The 23,079-nt window shown below is 44.5% G+C and overlaps 1 protein-coding gene and 1 long non-coding RNA gene across 11 annotated transcripts in view; one reads left to right on the top strand and one right to left on the bottom strand.

Annotated features, from left to right (window-relative positions):
* Fgf1 (fibroblast growth factor 1) overlaps positions 1 to 12,859 on the top strand; it is an 89,828-nt gene extending 76,969 nt beyond the window's left edge. For 9 of the 10 annotated variants that reach the window (XM_029471754.1, XM_029471753.1, XM_029471755.1 and 6 more), the window contains 2 exons: positions 4,834 to 4,937; positions 9,413 to 12,859. In XM_029471754.1, coding sequence (XP_029327614.1) covers positions 4,834 to 4,937; positions 9,413 to 9,607 — 299 coding nt within the window. In that variant the 3' untranslated portion in view covers positions 9,608 to 12,859. The remainder of the gene's footprint in view (positions 1 to 4,833; positions 4,938 to 9,412) is intronic. The other variant, XM_029471756.1, reaches the window with a different exon arrangement.
* A 789-nt stretch (positions 12,860 to 13,648) lies between these two features.
* LOC115029848 lies at positions 13,649 to 18,877 on the bottom strand. The gene is made up of 3 exons (XR_003835406.1): positions 18,764 to 18,877; positions 16,501 to 16,651; positions 13,649 to 13,733 (listed from the first exon to the last, which is right to left on the bottom strand). It is a non-coding gene; the product is annotated as an uncharacterized LOC115029848 (long non-coding RNA).
* Between the last annotated feature and the right edge of the window lie 4,202 nt (positions 18,878 to 23,079).

Raw genomic sequence — 23,079 nt, 5'->3', positions numbered from 1 at the left:
GACAGTAAGCATGGAGCATAGCAGCGTGAGCCTCCAAGGTGATCTTGTACATTTCAGGCTGACATTTAGGTTTTATTATTCTCAAACCAACACCCTTCAATATCTACGCTGAGCACGAGGTCCGAGGTTCAATGCCCAGCACCAAAAACCAAAACCAGGAACAAAACACTTAAGGTACAAGCCTGAGTCCCCCTCAGCAAACTTAGGGCCACAGATCCACCAAACAACATGGAGACGGCACTTCATGCTTGCCATAACAGTTCTTGGGAGCCTGAGGCAGGAGAATCACTGCAACTGCCAGGTCAGCTTGGGCTACAGAGGAACAACACATTGTCAGATTTAAAAAAAAAAAAAAAATCTACCACATAAGCCTTTTCTAACCCTCTTCAAGTCAATTTTTAAAAGGCTATGAATTTCTAAGAGAATTTCCTATCGACCACTAGATTGCCTTTAGAAAGCTGTTTCCTGTTCTGCCGAATCAAAATTTGCCATCTCCACTTCAGAACTGAGTTAGAGGAAGTACTCAGCTAGCTGCAGACTTTGTTTTTCAATAATAAGCGATTTGAAACGCCCAGGGCTGCTGTCCTTCCTGTGCACAGACAGCAGGGTCTCTCTCCCAACGAGGACACCATTCACCTGGTGGTGGGTGTTGAATACAGAGAATGCAGGGCTCCTGTGACCCTTCATGCCTTCCTGCACCCTATCCCGGTACTTCTAGGTCCTAAGGACACTCATATCTTATGGGTTCCCTGTACTCAAACCTGAGATGGGTCACAGATCACCAGGAGCAAGAAAAGAGTCTTTGGGCCAGCAAGGTAGCTTGGTAGGTAAAGTCTAAAACCTGAATGTGGTTTGGTTTGGTTTGGTTTGGTTTGGTTTTGAATAGAATTCCTGTAAAGGTTTTGGAAAGAGAGAACTGACTCCATAAAGTTATCTTCTGACTTCCACACTTTATGTCATAGCATACACACCCCCTTCCATACACACTTCATACACAAATAATGAAAAAGAGACAAAGAGGAGGCTGGAGAGATGGCTCAGCAGTTAAGAGCACTGACTGTTCTTCCAGAGGTCCTGAGTTCAATTCCCAGCATCCACATGGTAGCTCACAACCATGTCCTCTTCTGGTGTGTCTGAAGACAGAAACAGCAACAGTATACAGTGTACTCACCTAAAATAAATAAATCTTTAAAAAAAAAAAAGGGACAAAAGGAGGAAGTAAGGAAAGAAGGAAGGAATGAAGGAAAGAAGAAAGGAAGGAAGGAAGGAAGGAAGGAAGGAAGGAAGGAAGGAAGGAAGGAAAGGACGAGAGTCTTGGATAGCTCTGTCCATTGACTAGGAATGGACCTTTAAAACATTTCCACCCCTGGACGGCAGGAAGAATTGTGGGAGATGGTCAGTCTTTGATAAAAACTTCATAATAGCTCGTGTGTATATAGTTATAACACAAAAACATGCACTAGACACAGACCAAAGACCAGCAAGTGCCATCAACCCAGAACCCAGAGATGGTTGCAGAACTGATTTTATAGAACATGGGGATGAATCAGACCCCCTGCCCCCTCCACACACTAGGGGTCCCCAGTCCCCTGCCCACCTTTTCAGCCTATACTTTACATACATCAGCCCATGAGCTATACACACTAGCTCATGCTTCATAGGAAGTTTCCATCAGGGATTTCTTATTTCCCTCTCTTCACTGTATGTTATCTCCAGCATTTCTCTACAACAACAAAGGTGGGAGAGATGACAGAAAGAGGGACAGAGTAACGGGGTAGGGGAGGTGTGGTGACAGCAATTGTCCTTTTTACTCTTGTATCTGTTTTTGTTATTGAGCTGCTGAGTCACAGGTCTGTGTGACATCTGTAAGGCCTGGACCATGTCTGGCACTGTGCATAAACTTTAGTGAACTCATCTGTGTGCATGTGAGGGCACAAAATGGCTTTTGATCCTTGCCCCTATTCTGCTGCCACCAGAGGAAGCGTACGTGCTGTGTGGCCAGACTCTGCATCTTTCTAAGGTCACACCTCCTCCTCCTCCCTTAATGGTTCCCTTCAGCCAGCAGCTGGGAGGGTATAGGTCTGCAGTACTAGAATGGAGTTCCCACTAAAGGGTTTGGATGTCCAATCTCTGACCTGAGCACTGTAGGCTGGGTGTTGTGCCTTCCTGCCCCGCCCTGCTCACAGAAATATATGTATAGGAAACTCAGCCAGAAAGAAACCCAGTGAAAATGAGCTATGAAACTTGAACATCCTGGAAAAATACGATTTCTAGAGGAAAGGTTTGAGCCGACTCTCACCAGTAGACCGTCCCGGGCTGAGGGCCGAGATCATGAGCTAGGCAGGCCCCCAGCTCTTGTTTACTTCTGTGAGACCTTTCCAAGGCCATGATGGGATTTCACAGAAGGAAAGAACCTGCCCTCACCTAGCCCTGCAGCAAGAGACAGAACTGGGAAATGAAATGCTGTAAAAACAAACAAACAAACAAACAAACAAACAAACCCTTCCTCACTGAGTATGAAGACACAAGTCTGTGATTCTAGTACTTGGGCAATAGAGGGGAGAGCATTGACAGCTCAAGGTCATCCTTGGCTATATAGCAAGTTTGAGGCCATCCTGGGCTACATAAAGCCCTATCTCAAAAATCAAACAAACAAATAAAAAACCCTAATCTACTGTGGGATCCAGGTCACTGGGTTTGTTTAACAGTGGCTTTTATCCACTGAGCCATCTTCCTGGCCCTTACAATTTTTCTTCCCAGAGTTATACAAACATTTCTACTATTTTTGATTTTCAAAAAAAAAAAAAGGATCTCCAAGGCTCTTAACCTCTTCTACCTCCATCCCATCCCCTGTCGGAGTCTTTTCACTATACTTACAGATTTTCCCATTCTGGGCTAGTCGAGGGCAGGGGCCAGCCTCCTGCCTTATGCCTTTCATCCATCTTGACCCCATTAACTCCAGAGAATGTGTTGGAAATGCAATTCAAAGACCACAGCTTGTTGAGGATAGCTTGGCAGAACCACCTCTGTCAACATTAACCTGGTGACATTCACTCAACAGATACCAACTGGACACTGTGTGATAGGAAATCACACTGTACCATACACACGGGGATCCAAGGGGTCAAGACAAGACAGACGAAATTCCTTCCCTTCCTTTCTTTCTGTTCCCAGATAAACTTTCTAAACAATGAAACAATTTATGCTGCATGTGCACTAGGGAAGCATGGGGACCACAGGACCCACTGGCAGAGAGTCACACAGCCACCTGAGTAGCTTCTCTGTGAAGATATTTAGGCAGGGCCTGAAGGAAGAAGAGAGCTAGCCTTGTAAACAACTGGAAGAAGAAGGTGCCAGACAGAGAGGCATAGGATGTACAAGGATTCTTGGGTACAAAAGAGTTTGGTGTGGGCTGGGATAATAGCTCAGTCAGGAAGATACTTGCCATGCCAGGATGAGGACACAGGATCAGCTGCCAGAAGGCATGTGGAAAAGCTGAGTGTCCTGATATAGGCTTGCAATCCCAGTGCTAGGGAAGACAGCGGCAGGCAGGTCCCTGGGCTTGCCGGCCATTGCCCCACCTAATCAGAGAGCTCCAGACCTAATGAGAGACTCTATCTCAAAAAACTAAGTGGATAGATCCTGGAGGAAACACACACACACTCACACACACATACACACGCACACATACACACACACACATACACACACACACACACACACACACACACACGAACTTAAAAAGTTATATAGGTAGCGTAGAGGGAACAAGTATGTGATTTGAGGCTGGAGAGGGCAACTGCTGGGTGGGTGTCCTTTGGCCTGTGGTCTCATGACCATATATTCTCAGGGATGACCAAAGCTAGAGAGACCAGTAGGAATGAAAGCTAGTGGCTCCCAGTTCCCTTCCTATAATTTCAATAAACTCTACTCACCACAGGAAGTTGGAGGAAGTCTTGAGTCTCTAAAGCAGACTTCTGAGGACAGAGAGGTGCATCTTCTAGGGGTGACATAATTATTTGTCACTTAAATGTGAATTGGAGGATGAGGAGAACAAAGGGAGAGGGGAAAACACCGGCTCATCCATCGAGACATGGCAACTGTTGGGATACAGATAGCTACAGAGTAGAGAATGAGCAAGCTAGCAAAAAGAGCAAGCTAGAGGCTGGAGAGATGGCTCAGCAGTCAAGAGCACTGTCTATGCTGCCAGAGGACCTGGATTCAATTCCCAGCACCCTCTCCTGAGCACTTCCTCTCTTCCAGGCCTCATTTGGGAGGTTGAGGGGTTCACCGAACCTCATTATGGGTAAGTCCCTCCTAGGAAGCAGTGAGTCCTGACTCCCAGGAACTCTCCTCTCTAGGAAACGAACCATGTCTGGGTTTAAAACATCACCAATCTGCCATCATTTCCCTGTCCGTATCCAGCAGGGTGACAGCTAAAGCAGCTGTCACTGCCTGTTCTACAAGGTCTGCTGTACTCCAAGAACTCTGGGCTGGCAGAACCAGGGAAACCAGTATCACTTCTCCCTATAATTATTTTCCCTCAGGTGACAGAGGCAGAAGACAGAGGAAGTGAGCAGGTACTCACAGGGTAGATGGGCTGGCAAGCCAGCCCTTGTCTCTCTTTTTCTCAGGAATGTAATTCCCTTGGACAGCTCTCCCTGGAGCAGAAAGGAAACTACTGTTGTGATTCACCGAGGGCTGGCTCATCCTTGGAGCTCTACAAAAAAAACGGATAAGCAGAATTTTCCATGGCCGGCCGTCCAGGCTGTAGGGCTATTGGCAAAAGTGGTGTGTTTGTTGACTTTTCCTTGTGTTATTTTTTTATTCCAGTTCAGCTGCAGCTCAGTGCGGAAAGCGCGGGCGAAGTGTATATAAAGGGTACGGAGACGGGCCAGTACTTGGCCATGGACACCGAAGGGCTTTTATACGGCTCGGTAAGTGTAAGGCTGACGCCTCCAGACTCAGCCAAGGCCTGAGGTTTCCAGAAGGCTTGTTACACGGAGTGATGCAAATGAGACACCGTCAATTAGTCTTTGTTTGTTGTTTTTTCCAGTACGATTCCCACCCTCTACCTTGCCTTATTTTAGGCACAGGCATAAAAGAGTTTCTTGTGGTAGCCTCTCAAAATACTCAGTTTATCATACGGACACAAGGGAAAGGAAGGGTGACGGGTACTTTAGTGACCTTTCAGGCACTCATTTTAGAATACCCAATCCTACCTTATCCATTCAATCCAAAAATGTTTCTTGAGTTGAGTGAGGGCTATGTGTGTCTCTTAATGTTCTGCCTGGGAGCCGGGGGTTAAACCTACTTGCACATGAGCACCTGAGGGCCAGAGAATAGCCTTGGTTATCAGTCCTCAGGTGATGTCAACTTTTAAAAGAAAAAAAAAAGTCAGGATCCCTCATTAGCTTAGAACTTGCCAAGCAGACTAGGCTAACTAGCCAGAAAACCCCAGGGTCCACCTGTCTTCCGGTACCCAGTGCTGGGACAAACACACCATTGTGCCTGACCCTTTTTTTTTTTTTTTAAATGTAGGCACTGGACTCTGAAGTTAGGCGTACTGTGTATATTATTTCCCAAGCTTCTTAATTCTTTTTTTTTAAATAAAAATCAAAATTACAGTCCTTTAAAGTTTTTTTTAAAAAATTCAATTGTATTAAAATTTGAAGATAATGTTTTCCATTCCAGGATTTTAAAATGTTAAGCAAATTTTAGGAATTCAATTCAACATTCATCTGTAGGTGCTGGACAGGCCGTAAGGATGAATGAGCCCCGTGGAAAAATGGCATCTAATTGTTTCTTAGTAGCTAAGGTTCTCTATCTGTTCCTTCCTTCTTGGAGTCAAAGCTCGATGCTGGTCTGACTGAGTAAACCTTGCTGTAGTGGAAAGGGGCAGAAATAGATGCAATGTGACTGACCCCTTGTATCTCTGCTCCGAGAATTATGCTGAGAGAGGTCAAATCAACTTTTAAAGTTTGGGGATTCAGTGTTCCCGTCTCTGCATCCGAGCACTTATAAGAATCTTGCCTGTAATTTGTGACCCAATTCTTTCCTTTCAGGAAGATGGTGCTTACAAAAAGGCAGGCTGTAGGGCAGGTTTAGTCTGGCCGTGCCTTCAGAGGTATCAAAGTGCCAAACCCGCATAGACACAAGAAGCCTGAGTGTGGACACAGTGCAGTTCTCCCATGGCCCACTAGAGGGCAGGAGATGGAATCCTGTCACGGGAGAAGATGACGTCAGGTGGTTGGAGTTGGTCAGTGACCACTGCCACACAGGAAATAGACTTTAAGGCAGTTTTTCCAATCGGCTATCAAATCAGTCAACTGATCAACCATTCCCTCTTAGACTCACAAATGAAGCTCACACCTCTCTGACTCTGACAACTTGTTTGTCCACTGTGTAAGTTGTCTATAGCCACAACAGTACCCACCTCACTCACATAGATGGTTCAAGAAGACAGTTCAAGGAGAACTTGCTCACTAGCTTCTGGCACTTGGGGGACACTGCACTGGCGACGCCTCTAAGGCAAACAAGCAGCTTGTGTGCCCCACATTCTCACTATGTCTTAAAGATCATGGCACGACTTTTAGCTCTTTTTTTTTAATTGAAATTAATTTTGACATTTATTCTAATATTTTTACACTTGAATACTAATGTTGAGGGAAAAATACGTGAAACTAGTGTCCTGCAGACTCTCATGGGGGGGGGTCTTCTCCTACATCAACCGGGGTCATCATTGTAAGTCACCCAAACATGATCTTAGCATCCTACCTAAGAGTCTTCTCATATACCAATTGACAAAGAAACATTCTAACACAGCTAAAGGCGCTACCTCATGCCCTGAACAAGTTTTAGGCATGCATCCATTCTGGTCTGTGTATAGGGGGTATTTTTATTTTGAAAACTTTAGTTTGAAACACTGTATAACAGAATATTAATACAGTTATCTACAGGGGTGTAAGTGGGTGGGTTTATCATACACTAATAGCTTCCTGTAGTTCCCAAATTTTCTACAATGAGTGTATGTCACCTAAGTAATTGGGGGAAAGTGTGCTAAATATAAAAATAGAATCAACCAGAACAATAGGCATGAATCAAGAGCTGAGGAACACGTCACCAGTACTGTGCCAAGGGTAGAATAAGACAGAAAGCCTGACTGAAGGACACAGTACCTCTGAGATGGCTGGCCAGCTCAGCCGTGACTCAGCCACTCTGCTTGTCGGCTGCACCAGTGTGACAGAGAAAAACAGATGCATAATGTGACCATCCCCACCTTCATCAGTGAACACAGGCCTGACACCCACCTAGGGCCATCACAGGGTGATGCTATTATGGGGTCATGACAACCCACACAGTCTTCTACCCCCTCCTTCCTTCTCTCTCAACAATGTGCCCAGTACTAGTGTCTGGACCAAGTTCCTCCAGAGGCAGAGTCATTCAATTAAATACTATATTTATATCCTATTTTGTTCCAGAAGGGTCCACAATGTCTCACCCAGGTGTCATTTCCCTAGACTATAAATGAATAAGAAGCTGAACACTTCCTGTTGCATAGTTCCTTGCTAATAAAAGCTAACTCTGGGGCTGGGATGCACTCAGTAGTAAGCTGTTTGCTTAGCAGGAATCTGGCTCCTACCCAAGCAGGAAGAAAGAAAGAATTCCGTTAACCTACTCCTAGGTAGTGAGGAGACATCACCTCCCTTTACATCTGTGTATAGAGGGAGATACAAGACCATAAAGGGTAAGGAGGTTCCACCTTTCTGCTCAGCAAACCCTAATAAAATAAGCACGCCCACACATAAAGATCAATGAAAGATCTGATCATAAACCAGGAGGAAGGGAATCACAAATCAACTGTGGGTAAGGAGTCCATGAGGATCATGTGTCGTGAAGAACGCACAGTCACATATGGCAGGTCACCAAAAAGACAGTGTCCAACCTAAGACTTCCCACATCGTTGCCTTAAATCCAAATTGAGAGTGTTCATTCCAAAACCTGGTGCAATCAAATAATTGAAACATTAGTTTTTCTCCCTTTTAATAGATAGATTTTAGATAAACTGTCAGCTGACAGATATTTTTCAAGTAGCCATATTATTAATGTGCTTGGGCTGTTTCAATAAGCCTATAGTTGTGCAATAAGCCTATAGTTGCACCAGATTCCACTGCGAGGAGGGAACTGTATCCCCTCTACTGATCACTTTGCCATAGACATTTATTGCCAGGACAATAGCCGGTACTTCAAAACCCACCTCAAAAATAGACCTTTACATGAATTCAACTGCCTCATAATGGTAGTCTTAGAAGTGAAATTGTTGGATCAATGATAATACAAGTTATAGGGTTTGGAATATAGCTTGGTGTAGGGTACTTGCCCAGCATATGGGGAGATTTAAGTTCAATTTGTAGTACTGGAAAAGAGAGGGAGAGAAGAACAGTGGGGTACAGAGACAGGGAGAGGTGTTTCAGATTTTGATACCTATCTTCAAGCCATACTCAGAAAGATACCATAACTAACAAATGATTAATTTTGTTTGTTTGTTTTTCATTAGTTTTGTTCTTCTTAGAGATAGGGTTTCTCTGTGTAATAGCCCTGGCTGTCCTGGAACCTGATCAGCCCTGGCTGTCCTGAAACTTGATCTGTAGACCAAGATGGCTTCAAACTCACAGAGATTCCCCTGCCTCTTCCTCCTTTGTGCTGGGATCAAAGGTGTACACCACCACACTTGGTCATTAATATTTTAACTTCACTTTTCCTTGGTAGGAATATTGAATACATTTTCATAAGTTTATTTCCCCAGTATTAATACAGTAACTAAGGATGGGTATGGGGGTGCATGTGCTTAATCCCAGCACTCAAGAGGCAGATGAATTTCTGTGAGTCCAACCTGGTCTACAAAGTGAGTTCTAGATAAACCCTTGAAAAAAATAAAACAAGAAAACAAAGATAACAATAGAAAAATACAGCAGATAAGTAGAATATGACCTCAATAGATTATGAGTTTATATCCATAGGTCCTTATATATTCTATGTGTTTGATGAAATAAGGGACAGTACTCATGAACTGTTAACAGTTGTCTAAGTCTGGGAACAGTTCTGTGGTAGAGCACTTGCCTGGTTCTATAGGTCCCTGCAAGGCAGATGGAAGAGAATCAGGAGTTCAGGGCATGTCTCAAAACTACAACAGAAAGGCAATAAAGTTCCAGTATATGTTTTTATGTTCAGGACAATTTTTATATAGGTATTCATGCTCATAATGATTCTGAGGCAAAAACCCCAGCCTTTCAGTGAAAAATCGCCAGTACAAAAGAAATGTTCAGATTTTCATACAGCTGGTGAACAGCACTCACTAACTGTGCTTCCCCACCCCCCACCCCCACCCCCACACCGGTTTCTATCATTTTAGCAGACACCAAATGAGGAATGTCTGTTCCTGGAAAGGCTGGAAGAAAACCATTATAACACTTACACCTCCAAGAAGCATGCGGAGAAGAACTGGTTTGTGGGCCTCAAGAAGAACGGGAGCTGTAAGCGCGGTCCTCGGACTCACTATGGCCAGAAAGCCATCTTGTTTCTGCCCCTCCCGGTGTCTTCTGACTAGAGGAGTCTGTTCTGAGTGTTCCCTATGTTGGTTGACCCTACCATGTTCCCTTGACCATTGGCTGCGCTAACCCTCAGGCCACAGAGCCTGAATTTGTAAACAGTGCTTCTAAAATAGCCAGTTCACTTTTCTGCTGAGCCCTTCCCCACCACCCCAGCACAATTTGGAACACAGGGACCAAATTGCTTCAAGAGGACAACTGGCTGGCCACTCTAGGTCTGGGTTTGGATATCCGGATGCCTCGGGGCACCTGCTACAAGCTGGACCTGGTGATGCAAAGATGGGGGCCATACGAAGCATCCAGAGGGGTCTAAGAAGTGGGTTCTTAGAAAGATACCCACTGCATGCTCTTTCCCCTTCTGAGCAATCCCTGGTTTTAAGCACCCCAGGCAGTTAGCGTGACTACCCTTCCCTCTACCAGAACCTCACGAATATCAGTAAAGCGACCGGTAGTGAGGCGAAGGAATTTCATGATAGAGAGAACCCCACCCCTCAGCCCCCACATATGGACAAGACTTAAAACCAAAAGGGAGTGTGGCGTTTCCGGGACAGCCTAGAAGCATGGGATCTCAGAACAGAGTAAGAAGGCAAGAGTCAGCCACAGGGAGTCAGGATGAACCCACAGCCCAGCAGTTATTACCAAGTTACCAAGGAAACGTCCACAGTCAGGGAAAGAGCCCCGGAAATGGTTTCTTAGTAATGGCAAGCACAGAGATCTGGGGTCTGAAGAGTGGGTGTTGGAGCAAGGAGACAAGATGTCTTCAGCCGTGGATGTTAGCCTCTAAAAAGGAAGATGTTAGACGGGAGGAGGAGGAGAGAAAAAGTAAGATCATGTCACTGTGTGCTTGGCCACCACAAAACTGGGGTTGTGGAGGTCCCAGTACAATGGCCCCAAATAGCCAATACATTCAGATCATCTGTGTTCAGATTCATTTGTATGACTGTGAAACCTGATTTGGTGGGGCTGGTGTGGAGGAGGTCTGTGTCTTGAAAGGCCCCCAGGTCCCATAGATGCTGCTGGCTTCCCCACCATGCTTTCAAGAGCAGCCCCAGAGAATGCTGTTCAAATGAAGGTTGCTCAGACTTCACTCTCTTTTACCTCCAGCACCTGGGTTTCCCTGAGTATCCATCCAGGCAGTGTCCATAGTTAGTGAAGCATGGTTTCAAGGCACCTTGGCCCAGTGCCTATAAAATGCCCACTCAGAAATCACTGAAACCGTACTTCAAAAAAAAGGTTCAACCTCACCAAAAGCTTTTTCCCAAGAGACCATGTCTGTTACCGTTAATTCTCCAAACTGGCTTCCTCCTTAAAGTAAACCTGGCCCAAGTGCCCAGCAAATTAGAAACACTATTCATTTCTGACATAGGACACAAACGCCATGAGAAGGCCTTTCATAACCCAATTCAGTATACTGTGAGACTTATCTTCTCATCGCATCTTATATAGCTTGAAGGCATTAAATAGATTCACAATCAGCCACAGAGGATAATAACAACCTAGAATGTAAAAGCTACTTAGTTATCTAACATGCTACATTCATTCATGAGGCCTTTTCCTCTTTGTCTTCCACTGTGCTTTAAGAATGGGTATCTAGGGGCTGGTGAGATGGGACAGAAGTTCAGTTCCTAGCATTCACAGAGTGATGCCCAGACCCAATTCTAACTCTAACTCCACGGGAACTGCATGCACATGTACAAACCCACACTTTTTCAGAAATATAAGCCAATAATATGGTGGTTGCGGATTAAAACTGATGACTGTGTTCATTTGTTTGACAGGGATCTAAAGTAATTATTTGCTGGAAAAAAAAATCCTTATAACAATACTATCATATCTTAGCACAGAAGTCAGATGACACTCTTGGGAGTTCAGAGTGCTGATGGGAGAACTAAACGGAGCTATTTCAAAACATGATTAATAATAATGTTCTTTCAGATGTGGGGATGCACACCTTTAATCCCAGCACTCAGGAGGCAGAGGCAGGTGGATCTATGTACGACTGAGGCTAACCTGGTCTACACAGTGAGTTCCTGGGCAGCCAGGGGTATATAGAAAGGCCCTGTATCTTTTTTTTTTTAATCATAATAATGTTTTGCTTTTTTTACAAAAAGATGATTCATGGCTTTTTAAAGTCTATAACTTAAATAATATGTTTCTGTTTTGTTTTAGTAAATCGTAGGCACACTGGAGATAATACAGTATGGTTTCCCATGTCTTTATATAAAGATTTGGCCCAGAAAAGTATACAGAGATGAAATCTAGGATATTTAGAATAGTGAGTAGTTTTTTTATCAAATGAACCAAACACAAGTATAACCCTGATCAAGACAAATTAAAAACCACTGCACAAGGATGAAATGAAGTCTGAGACCTCAGAGACTCAAAGCACTGATGATGGTCATTGTAGCCTTAACCATCAACCTAGTCACCATCCAAGTATTTGCTCAAAATATACTGCAGATCCAATGTGTGTCAGGCACTGGATATGGCCCCTGGGGACAATGTCTGTCAGCTGTCCTCTCTCTGGGCATATATTTGTAAAGAGAGATGCTATGGATTCATTTCCTTCAGTCAAGTCAAAACATGGACTTCATAGTTTCCTACTGAATCAACAGTATGTTCTAGAAACCCCCAACAGTCAGTAACACCACACCACCCCCAACAAAGTGACAGAGACAAGCTTTGCCAAGTAAACCCAGGACTTTCAATGTTAGGCCTCTCAGAGGAGTGGACTAGTTTCAAATCAGGAAGAAAAAAAAAGCTATCGGATCTTGCAGAAAGGGAGCAGAGAGACTGTCCCTGTGCTGGTGGGAACACTGATCATAGGAACATTCGGTTGTGTACGAAGTCCCGAGACCATCTGCTTGTCACATGCCTCCTGTATGCACTCAATTCCAAGCTGACGACAACCTGGTGTCTAACACTCACTACGAACTGTGAGGAGCATATGGGCTTTTGACAATTAGTGACACAATGGATATGGAGCTGGGTGTATCCCCTGATGGCCAGGAGTGTGCCCCTACAGAAATCCTAGCTGGTGCGTCAGCTGCCATTGAAGACAAGGCCCCTGCTTTGTGTTGAAGGCAGTGAAGCCCAAATCCTCAGCTCTGCAGAGAACACCGCCTAAAAGCAATCACGGTCCCTGGCTGCAAAGCAGGCTCTGATGGAGATGACGCCTGACGTTCACTCTGCACCCATACTGTATTACACTCTGCACCTTATCAATATTAATAAATGTTGTATTAATGGCTGACTTGTCTCCAGGTTTCTAAGCATCTCTCTGTGGAAGGACACTGGGTGTCCCTGAGGTGACATGCAGAGGAACCAGCTGCTTCCTGTTCTACCATCATCTTCCTAATAGATAGGAGATACTAAAGTCGAGTGAGGTGGTGAGAAAAGCTAAGAGACAAACAGTCTCACGTTGTCGATTTGGAAAGAAGGCAATAGGAGGGAGTTTCTAGGCCTCAGGAAGGTGAATAATCTGGAAACTTGCAGGTACTCTTCATGACTTGGGCTTTATCTCCCTTGTATGAGGTATGTGAGATCACACTGATGTGATCAAGCTAATGTGCTTCTGCTTAGGAAAAGATATTATGAACAGGAAAAATTAAGGATTTATTCAGAATTTTAGATCCAATGTCAAAAAAACTACATACCTTTAAGACCTCTGATGTGAGACTTAGAAACAAGTACCCTGTTCCCTAGCATATGGCAGAGTTATGCGCTCTCTCTCTCGCTCTCTCTCTCTCTCTCTCTCTCTCTCTCTCTCTCACACACACACACACACACACAGAGTTATTCATGCACAAAACAAACAGATGCAACATGCACTCTGTCTTAGTTAGTGTTCTACTGCTGTGAACACACACCATGACCAAGGCAACTCTTATAAAGGACAACATTTAATTGGGGCTGGCTTACAGGTTCAGAGGTTCAGTCCATTATCATCAAGGCGGGGAACATGGCAGTATCCAGGCAGGCATGGTGCAGGAGGAACTGAGAGTTCTACATCTTCATCTGAAGGCTGCTAGGACGTCTCCAGTCCGCTAGGATGAGAGTCTTAAACCCAGGCCCACAATGATACACCTACTCCAACAGGGCCACATCTGCTAATGGTGCCATGCCCTAGGACAAGCATATACAAACAATCACACACTCACTCGGTAATTACAATCGGTCGCTCCTTCTCCTTCTAACATTGAATTAAGTACTGGAGAGAGGACTCTGAAGTTCATGGTGTTTGCAGTGTGAGCCTGGCAACCCAAGTTTGATCCCTAGAGCCCAGGTAAAGATGAAAGGAGAGAATCCACTTCACAAGGCTGTCCTCATGTGTATCATGACGGGTATGCTTGCTAATAGTAGTAAGAGAAAGAAGAGAAGGAGGAGGGGGAGGGGGAGGAAGAGGAGGAGGAGGAGGAAAAAGAAGAACAAGGACAAGAAGAACAAGAAAAAGATTGTAAGTTGCCTTAAGTGGTACTTTAGAGTTTTTGAAGCTCTCCTACCCTCTGCCAGAACTCAGAGTATGGAAACCTTTACACATACACACAGCTGAAACACAATTTACATTTTATAAAATGTATGGGGTACACTGTGTTCTTTCTGTGAACTCAAAGGTGCTGGTCAAGCATAGCTCAGTTCCAAAGTACAACTTTTAACGGGCCACAACCACAGTTTGAAAAAAAAAATGCTAGCTTAAAGCAACCACTCTCCTTTCCAAAGATGAAGAGGCCCAATTATGATTCTGTGCTGTGGCTATAGTGTTTACAAAGATGTGGCTTTCTCGAGTAAATAGGACAAGGGGACTTCCTGGGATACAGACACCATCTGTTCTAAAGCTCCATGTGTCCTCTGAGCCCTGAGTGACGCATAGTGAGCAAAATCATGAGCCGCCCAAGCATTTGGTGGCCTCCAAGACAGGCCTGCACATTTCTGCTGTGGGAATCCTGGAGACCCAAGGCCACTTCCTTTTTCTTGAGAATTCTCACACGTTGGAGTTTAAGGTTACCCTTCACTGGCTCCCACAGTCTTTATCTCTCTAATCTTTCTTGGTCCCCAGAGGAGTCCCATTTCATCATAATTTCTATGAAATTAGTGAATGGGCTGTGCCAGGAAAAGGCTATAAACCTGAGGCCTTTGAGTAACCATTTCTGGAAATGACCTACTTAGCACTTATCTGCCTAAAACACACACACACACACAAAATTACCAACATGCCTCAGTCATGGGGCAAACGCCATTTCTGCTACAATGTAACCTGGATGTGGAGTTTGGAATTTCCACTTTTGATGAGGCAACTTTTAGAAGGTAACTCTGTGCCTTTTAACTCTTTGAGGGGATAGGACAGCTGAGACTCTGCCTCTTAGGGGTGCACTTGACTACAAAGAGCAAAAGGGAAACGAAATAATCTCTTCTGATGCTTCTATAGAAGAATCCCTGTTTGCTGGAGCTGGAGAGAGGAGTCCAGGGTCCGAAGCACAGGGAGATTCTTGTCATATTGGCTACCGTAGCCAAAAGGTGTCTTCAACTGCACTTTTCATAAACTAACAATTGTTTCTTTTTCCATTTTTATACATGTATAAGTGATGTGCATGTTTGGATGCCTGTTTTGGATGTGTGTGGGGGTATGCACTCATATGTGTGTGGACACACTTGGGAGGCTATGATGTGTGTGGATATATGTGGAGGGGGGATGCATTCCCATGTGTGTGGGCATGGATATAAAGGTCCAGGGTTGTTGTTACAAATCATCCTCTATCCCTGTTCCATGTTAGTCATTGAGACAAGGTCTCTCAATCAATCCAGAGTTCACCGATACAGCTGGTCTTCCCAGCAGGTTTATCTGGGGACTCTTTGTCTCTCTACCTTCTAAAGCTGGAATTATTACAAGCACACCATCCCACTCATCTGGCATCTATGTATGTTCTGGGGGGGTTTCAAATTCCATCCTCACTTGTGCACTGTGAACATTTTAACCACTGAGTCATCTCCGCCAGCCCACAAAAGTTGTCAGGAGCATTTATGACACTGTCGGAAGATTGAAGGCCAAATGAACTGTGAAACCTATATACTCTCCATTTCAAAGGCAGCAGTGGTCATTTCTTTCACAATCATTAGAATAACATGATCCTCCTCCCAAACACATCCTCTACTCTCTCCCTAAGGGGAACCTCCTTTTGCTATTGCACATAAGATTTACTCTGCATTTCGGCTAGAGCTCAAGGCATGGGGATGTCACATCAGGCAGGCATACCATCCCTACTAACACTCCCTCAAGCTTTGGGGAGCCGTGCTAGAGGACATCTGGAATCTCCCTGAAACATTAGTCCCACTTCACAACTGACATAGTGGCCACAGCATACTACACTGTTAGCTTTACACCATAGTTATTAAAACAAGAAATGAGGTCACACACTACCCAAAGCAGAGAAGGGTTTTTTACTTCATCCAATCGCATACTGTAGGATGTGATCACATAATTTGGGAGTCTTCTGATGGGTTACAAATGTTTGTGATGTGGGGAAGAGGTATTTCCCAAATTGCTTCCACCTCCTACCCCATCACGCCACATAGGCTAAATTTACACACACGGCAGCTAAACACTGGTATCCATCTTATTACATAAACAAGCAAAGCCTCACCCAGCCTTAGCTGTGCTTTTCTTTCAGCCTTAATGAAGGGTTGGTTGGTCGGGTCCTCCCTGCTGGGAACTCTGTTCCGCTTAAGAAACTGATCTGCTGGGGCCAAGTGTTTGAGGATGTGAACGTAGAAAGGCAATTTACACAGAAATAGACTTCGCTGCGATTTTCACATCTCATGGTTTCCTATCACGGGAAAAACGATGTGTAGAGTCTGGCCCAGCGATACATAAGTATAAGACGTTAGATTCTCTTACCCATGTGCCTTAGCCAAAAGCACCCGCTTTCTTCTCTGAAGTAGGTGAGAGTAATGTTCTTGTAGACCAATTTCTTCTGTGTGAGATGGAAAGTCAGGACGTTTGGAGCCTGGGAGTGACCAACTGTGTCAAGCATCCCGCTTAGCATTTCCTGTGAAAATGAAGAGGAAAACCTATGACTCTCTCAGGATAGAACGCTTGCGTTAAAAGCCGGACAATGGTACAGGCTTTGGGCAGGCCAGGCTTTCTTTCTCTGACACTGTCGAGGCCCTGGAAGGCTGGGAAGAGAGAATACATGCAATGGACATGTGGTGCTACCAGACTGCACTCAATATTTAACCGAGTGAAAAAGACATACCAACAGAGAGGGATGGACATCTGCCACTCTAGGAGTCTCTCTCACAACCACAGGCACATGCATTCCCATCCCTGTCAGGAGCCACCCTCTGGCTGTCGGAAGCAACACACACAGGCAGCCAGGGACGGATCTTATTAGAAGGTTTATCCCCAAGGTCATACTTTTACCAATAACTCTAAAAGATCATTTTGGTTTCAGAACTTACCATAAGGTCAGAGATGGACTCTGTTAAGATGACCTCAACTTCCTCTCCACCCTACCTGTTACTTTCCTTTCTCTGGGAGGACCAGGGGACTCTGTAACCCCAAACACACTTACCATCTCAGGGTAGGTCCCTCTGGATTGTGTAGCAATACCTGTCCAAAACCAGGTAAGGCCAGAAGTAGCTACAGCCCAGTAACTCTCCGAGACTTTGGGTATCTGAAGGTACAGGCCCTAAGTTTACAAGGTTCCACCCTGCCTTCTCTGTATGTATTCCAGGTGGATGATCTGCAAGAAAAATCTCACCCTTCTGACTCTCTGGCCTGTCACTGGGTTGATATCATTCCAGGAAGGGCATTTGTTACGTTGGTCATTCAATCACGTGTGCAGTCTTTCAACTTTTTTTTTTTTTTTTTTTTTTTTTTTGGAGGCAGGCTCTTGTTATGTACTCTAGACTAGTCTTTATGCTCCCTCCTTCTTTAACTTCTCAAGTGCTGGGAATACAGACATACAATACCTTACTTCTTAACAACTATTAATTATATATCAAGCCTGGATATGACAGTGGTGCACAGTAAAGTTCTTTGCCAGGGCTTATTGGTGAGTGCATCATCCCCGCATTCTCAGCCATTTCTATACAGCTCCTGAAAGGCTCGTTTGCCACATCAGTCCATTACCTGATGACGGTACTTCTAACTCGGGCAACTTATTTAATTATTTATTATAAATTTATTATTTAAGGTAGACTGAGTTATATCTACTGCCGGTACAGAGTAAGATGGTCTGCAATGTTCACAAAGGATTGTTAAATGCCAGTGGACGATGTGCATTTTTAAAGCATTCATTAAGAGACCCACAGCACATAAGCTCTCTTTGTGAATGAGCCACACTTACTGGATAAGTTTAAGTACCAAACCTCATCAAATGACGACTGTTACAGAAAACCACAACTGAACACAATGCATGTCTCAACAGATCATGGGGAGTCTATCCCCAATGGATACATCTACATCCCAGCTCTGCATGGAAGGCTCAGGGAACATTGAAGAAGAAGGACAGAAAGACTGTAAGAGCCAGAGGACCTAGAAATGGCTGTAAAAACAAGGCTGTAACAATATCAATACACATGCTAACACAGATGGGGGTAATTTCCACAGGGTCCCACCCTAGACTAAGAACTACTGGCAGAAGAAAAACTGGCCTCTCTCAGGGTGAGTCCCCTTATTGGTTCTTCATTACAGAGTGGTCAGCCTTGAAGCCCAATGTACACCAGCCACAAAAACTAATTCATCAAGTATACTTATATACCTGTGAGTGCACGTGCATGTGTGACTGTGACTGTGGGGTGGGGGGCGCACTCGCGAGCTCATGCACACGAGTATTTGCAAATCAAAGAATGAGAAGCTATTGAATTGAATGGGGATGGGAAGGGTTAAAGGGAGGATATCAGGGAGGGGTGGGAGAATGGAATGGATCGCTGCAAAGTGACAAATTCTATTTCAGTTAAAATATATTTTATATATTATAAAATTATAATATAAAAGTATACATTAAAATAAATATATAGCTCATAATAAAATGAACATCTGTGCATCATGTGTCCCACATAGACACTCTGCTTCAGGATGTACTTTATATAAAGACTCACACAGAGAAATAGATCCGGCATCCTCAGGCCATAAAAACAGGGGATTTTTAACTTACTCAAGAGATGTCTTAAGGAAGTAAGCTGACATTGAAGGCAGAACAGGAATTAACCAGATGAAGAGGTATGAGCGAGGCCTGAGAAGAACATTCCAGACAGAGGTAGCAGCCAGACCAAGTCCCTGCAGCCAGAGAGAACATGCCAGCAGTAAGACTCAAGAATAAAAACTAGGGGTAGGAAGCATGAAATGAACTAGACAGTCCAGGGAGACGGAGACCGTAGTAGAAAGAAGAAAGTTGGGGGCACTCCACTAGCAACATCTGCAAATATCTGTGCACACAGCTGAATTATAACACATCTCTCGACTTCCTGCCAAAGAACACAAATAATCAGGATCCAAATGCGTGTATCTGGCCTGGGTTCAAATCCGTAAGCCTGTGAAATATATTCCAGGCTTGACGGTTTGGAGGCCGAGATTACATTTGTTAAACATTTAGCTTCTCTGCCGAGGCTTTTGTTCCTCGTAGGCAGCAGGTGGAGGACAGGAAAACGCTTTCTGTTCATAACAAATCCCTTTACGTGCAAAAGCGAGACAAGGTTTGCCCCACTCTCCGTAGGTGAGGGTTGGAACAGGGACGATGCGTAAGTGAAGACATGGTTGGCTTATTCCTGCTACACCTCCATGGGGCCGGGGGGGGGGGTTTGGAGAACAAAGGAACCTGGTAGGAAGTGACTGAAGAATGTCTTTGATTCTCTGGCTTCCGTGAGATCAGCACCCGCTTCACTATCAAACAAGATAGTCCTTGCCAAGGGGGAGGGGTATTAACAGACCCTGAAGAGTCAAGCAGAAAATGCTACTGGGACATTTACGTTACTGGAGGGCGGGATATAAACCATGTCACTGAAAACTAGCATGACAAGGCTGAAAGAGACATGTGCTAGATGCTATGGGAACACAGGTGGGAGGGAAAACCCTGCCCAGGGGAGCCCGAGAAAACTTCCCAGGGGAGCAACTTGGGACTGTGTCTGAAGAGATGAACAGATGCAATGGTTGGACCCTCCAAAATATCCAGGGCTGATGCCTCCTCACCAGTGTTACAGTGTTGCGAGCTGACTGGGCCGTGAGGGCGCTGACCTTTTCAACAGGACTGGTGACAGAGAACCCAACACCAGCCTTTCTCCTGTCCTCGTGGAATGGCATGACAAAAAGTTACAAAGCTACCCTGTCTGCAGTCAGTGATGGGAGAGGCCAGAGAAATGATCGACCAGCCCAGAGACTAGGCATCAGGCATCCTCCTTGCATGAGGAGGAAACGCGCTCTCCTAAGGATTATAATCACCAGCCTGTCCTCAAGAAGACTTGGGACACATGGCTTCTCCCTGCCTGATCCAGGAACTCTTAGCCTTAGAGACGAACATAGAAGTTCGAAGTTCGTCTGTGGCATTCATAGAATGCCAAGCAAAGGCAGACAGAAAACTCCCTGAAGACTCCAATCAGGGCTCCATGCTTACTGCACGTCTAATCAGAAGTTCACAATCTAAAAACTACTTAGGAGAGATAAATAATTGAGACAAATGGCACCCACTGAACGCCCAAGAGCTTCAGGAGCTGAAATGGCTAGATCCATACAAGTCTTGTCCAGTGTGCTGTCTCTTCCTCCCTCCCCTCATCCCTTCTGCCCTTCCTCCCTTCCCCACCCCTTCCCTCCTTTATTTTTCCTTTGATGTAGAGTGCCATATTATATTCCAAGCTGACCCCAAACCGACTATGCAGCCAACACTGCCTTTGAACTCCTGACTCTTCTCCCTCAGCCACCCAAGTGCTAAGGTTACAAGCTCGAGCCATCTCCCCACACTCCACAGAACCACCTTTACAGGGACCTAATGCATGCTTCAAGGAAGACTTGATTCTGAAGGACACAAAGGCTACCATAAACACAAGACAGATTTAACTCAGAAAGGAACTAACCCAAGCTTCAAAGAAGAAATAGAAACGGTAGAATTGGGAGCCTGGGGAACCGACAACTCAAGTGGCCATGAAAGACGTAACAATAAAATACAGGATAGCTAAAAATTAAATATAACAACAACAATGAAGATTACTAAGACTCGGAAGGGAATCTAATGTTAAGCAGAAGCATGAGAGAAAAAATAATTAATCTTAAAAAAAAAAAAAAAAAAGAGTAAGGAGTAAGACTTTCGGGTTGCTGTCTTCCCAGCCGGCCAGCAACGCCCAATCCTCAGACACAGCTGCAGAAAAAGAGGCAAGGAAGCCTTAGAGGCTGGTGGTGCCAGGGAGCAGAGTCCAAGGCTGAAAACATAGATGGAGTCTGCAGGAAAAACACTGTGAGAACCAAAACCATGGAAGAATTCTAAAACTGAGAGCATAAATTGCCCAGATGCCTCACCAGAAACTAAAGCATGCTGATGTGAGAGACCCTGAAGGACCTAAGGAGAAGGTGGACAGACCTGCATAGTAGACACTGTCCATTCTAAACCCAGTACAGATCCCATCTATGAACAAGTCAGGTGGGGAGAAAATGGAACCTTTAAAAACTTTCTTTGTATTAATGTTAATTTATGGGTATATGTGTATGCTCATGTGTGCACATGCCTGTGGAGGTCAAAGGTTGACCCTGGATGTCTTCTTCTAGCACTCTCAACCTTTAAATTCTTTACATGTATTTATTTGTGTGTGTGTGTGTGTGTGTAGGTCAAGAGATAACTTGTAGGAGTCCCAGGGGTCGATCTCAAGGTGATAGAGTTGGCAGCAAGCCCCTTTACACACTGAACCATCTGGCTGGCCCTCCACATTATCTTTTGAGACAAGGGCACACACCGAACCTGTCACTCACTGATTGGCTACACTGGCTGACCAATGAGATCTGGATAACCTGATGTCTCCGCCCACCACCGTGCCCAGCCGATCCAAACTCTCATATGCCCGGCGGATCTTTACCAACTGAGCTGCCTCCCCAGCTCTGGAAAAAAAAAAAATTAAATCTTTTAGGTTTTAAAATACCAAAGCTAGAGCTCAAAAGCTCAAAACTGTTTAAAAAGCCGGGGCTGGAGAGGCACCTTAAAAGGAAGATATTAGAGAGTGAATTCTCTCACCGCTGACCTCCTTGGCTAACCATCAAACGACATAGAAACAGGGGAACCCCCAAGAAGCCAGGGGGAAATGTGGAAATATGAAGCCAGAGAAGAGAGCTGTGGGCTCTTGTATGCCACACACAGGAGATTTCCTGTTGAACCAAAAATGCAACGATCCTCAGAAGAATACGGCAGACTCTAGAGTTGCCATCGAATATTATCTACAAGGCCCAATTTTCAACCAGAAATTACTACGTATTCCATGACACACGAAGCTGCACTCAGCGCTCAGGGCTAAGCAGCCCAGAGAAACGGACGGTCTTCGAGTAGTTCCAGATGTTGGATTAACAGGCAAAAATATCTTTAAAGCGGCTATTAAAACCATACTCCAAAAAAATTAAAGGAAAATATGATATACTTAATGGACTTTTCAGAACTCTAAACACAGAGGTGGAAACTAAAAAACAAAACAAAACAAAACAAAACAAAACAACCTCCAAAAAACAGTAAGGCTAATACAGAAAGCTGGGATCAAAAGAGAAGAAAACTGAAATGTTAAAGTTCACTACAAGAGCTCAACCAAAAATCCTGGGGAGAGCAGAAGACATACCAGAGAACATAAAGAGACTAACAGAGATGCCAAATCCAAACAGCAGAAAGGACATCTGGAATCCCAGCACTGAGAGGTGAGACGGGAAGATTGCTAGGAATCTAGGGCCGAGCAGGGCTACATCCTAAGACCCTGTCTCTAAAAGATAACAATAAAACTAAAGAATAAAGTTGAATAAGAAGTTAAGTAAGCCTCAGAGACCTGAGGGAACAATATCTAAATGTTCGACACAGGTAATTCAGATTGGGGGGGGGGGGTACCTCACAGGATGGCTCCGTGGGTAAAGACAATTGCCATCCCATTGTAGCAACCTTAATTCCCTCCTTAAAGTCTAAATAAAGGTGAAAAGTGAGAACAGATATCTCACATTGTCTTCTGAGCTCCATACATGCACAGATGCACAAACACACATCATGAGCAAGTGCGTAATAATACTAAAATTAATTTTAATTTTTTTTAAAAAAGAGAGATTTCCTGAAAACTTCCCAAAGGGACATAAGGAAACTGAGATAAAAATGTGTGTCTTGTGTAGAGTGGTGGTTTATGCACTCATTAAAACTCCCCGTAACTGCTCAGTATTATGTGTGTATAAACTGTATCATATACCTTATTTTAAAAGGGAAGTTGGGGCTGGAGAAATGGGACTCCGAAGTCAAGAGCACTTCCTACCCTT

This window comes from Mus caroli, chromosome 18, assembly GCF_900094665.2.
Source record: "Mus caroli chromosome 18, CAROLI_EIJ_v1.1, whole genome shotgun sequence".
NCBI classification, from domain to species: domain Eukaryota; kingdom Metazoa; phylum Chordata; class Mammalia; order Rodentia; family Muridae; genus Mus; species Mus caroli.
Note: the sequence above shows the minus strand (reverse complement) of the source record. Positions and strands in the feature narration are given on the sequence as shown.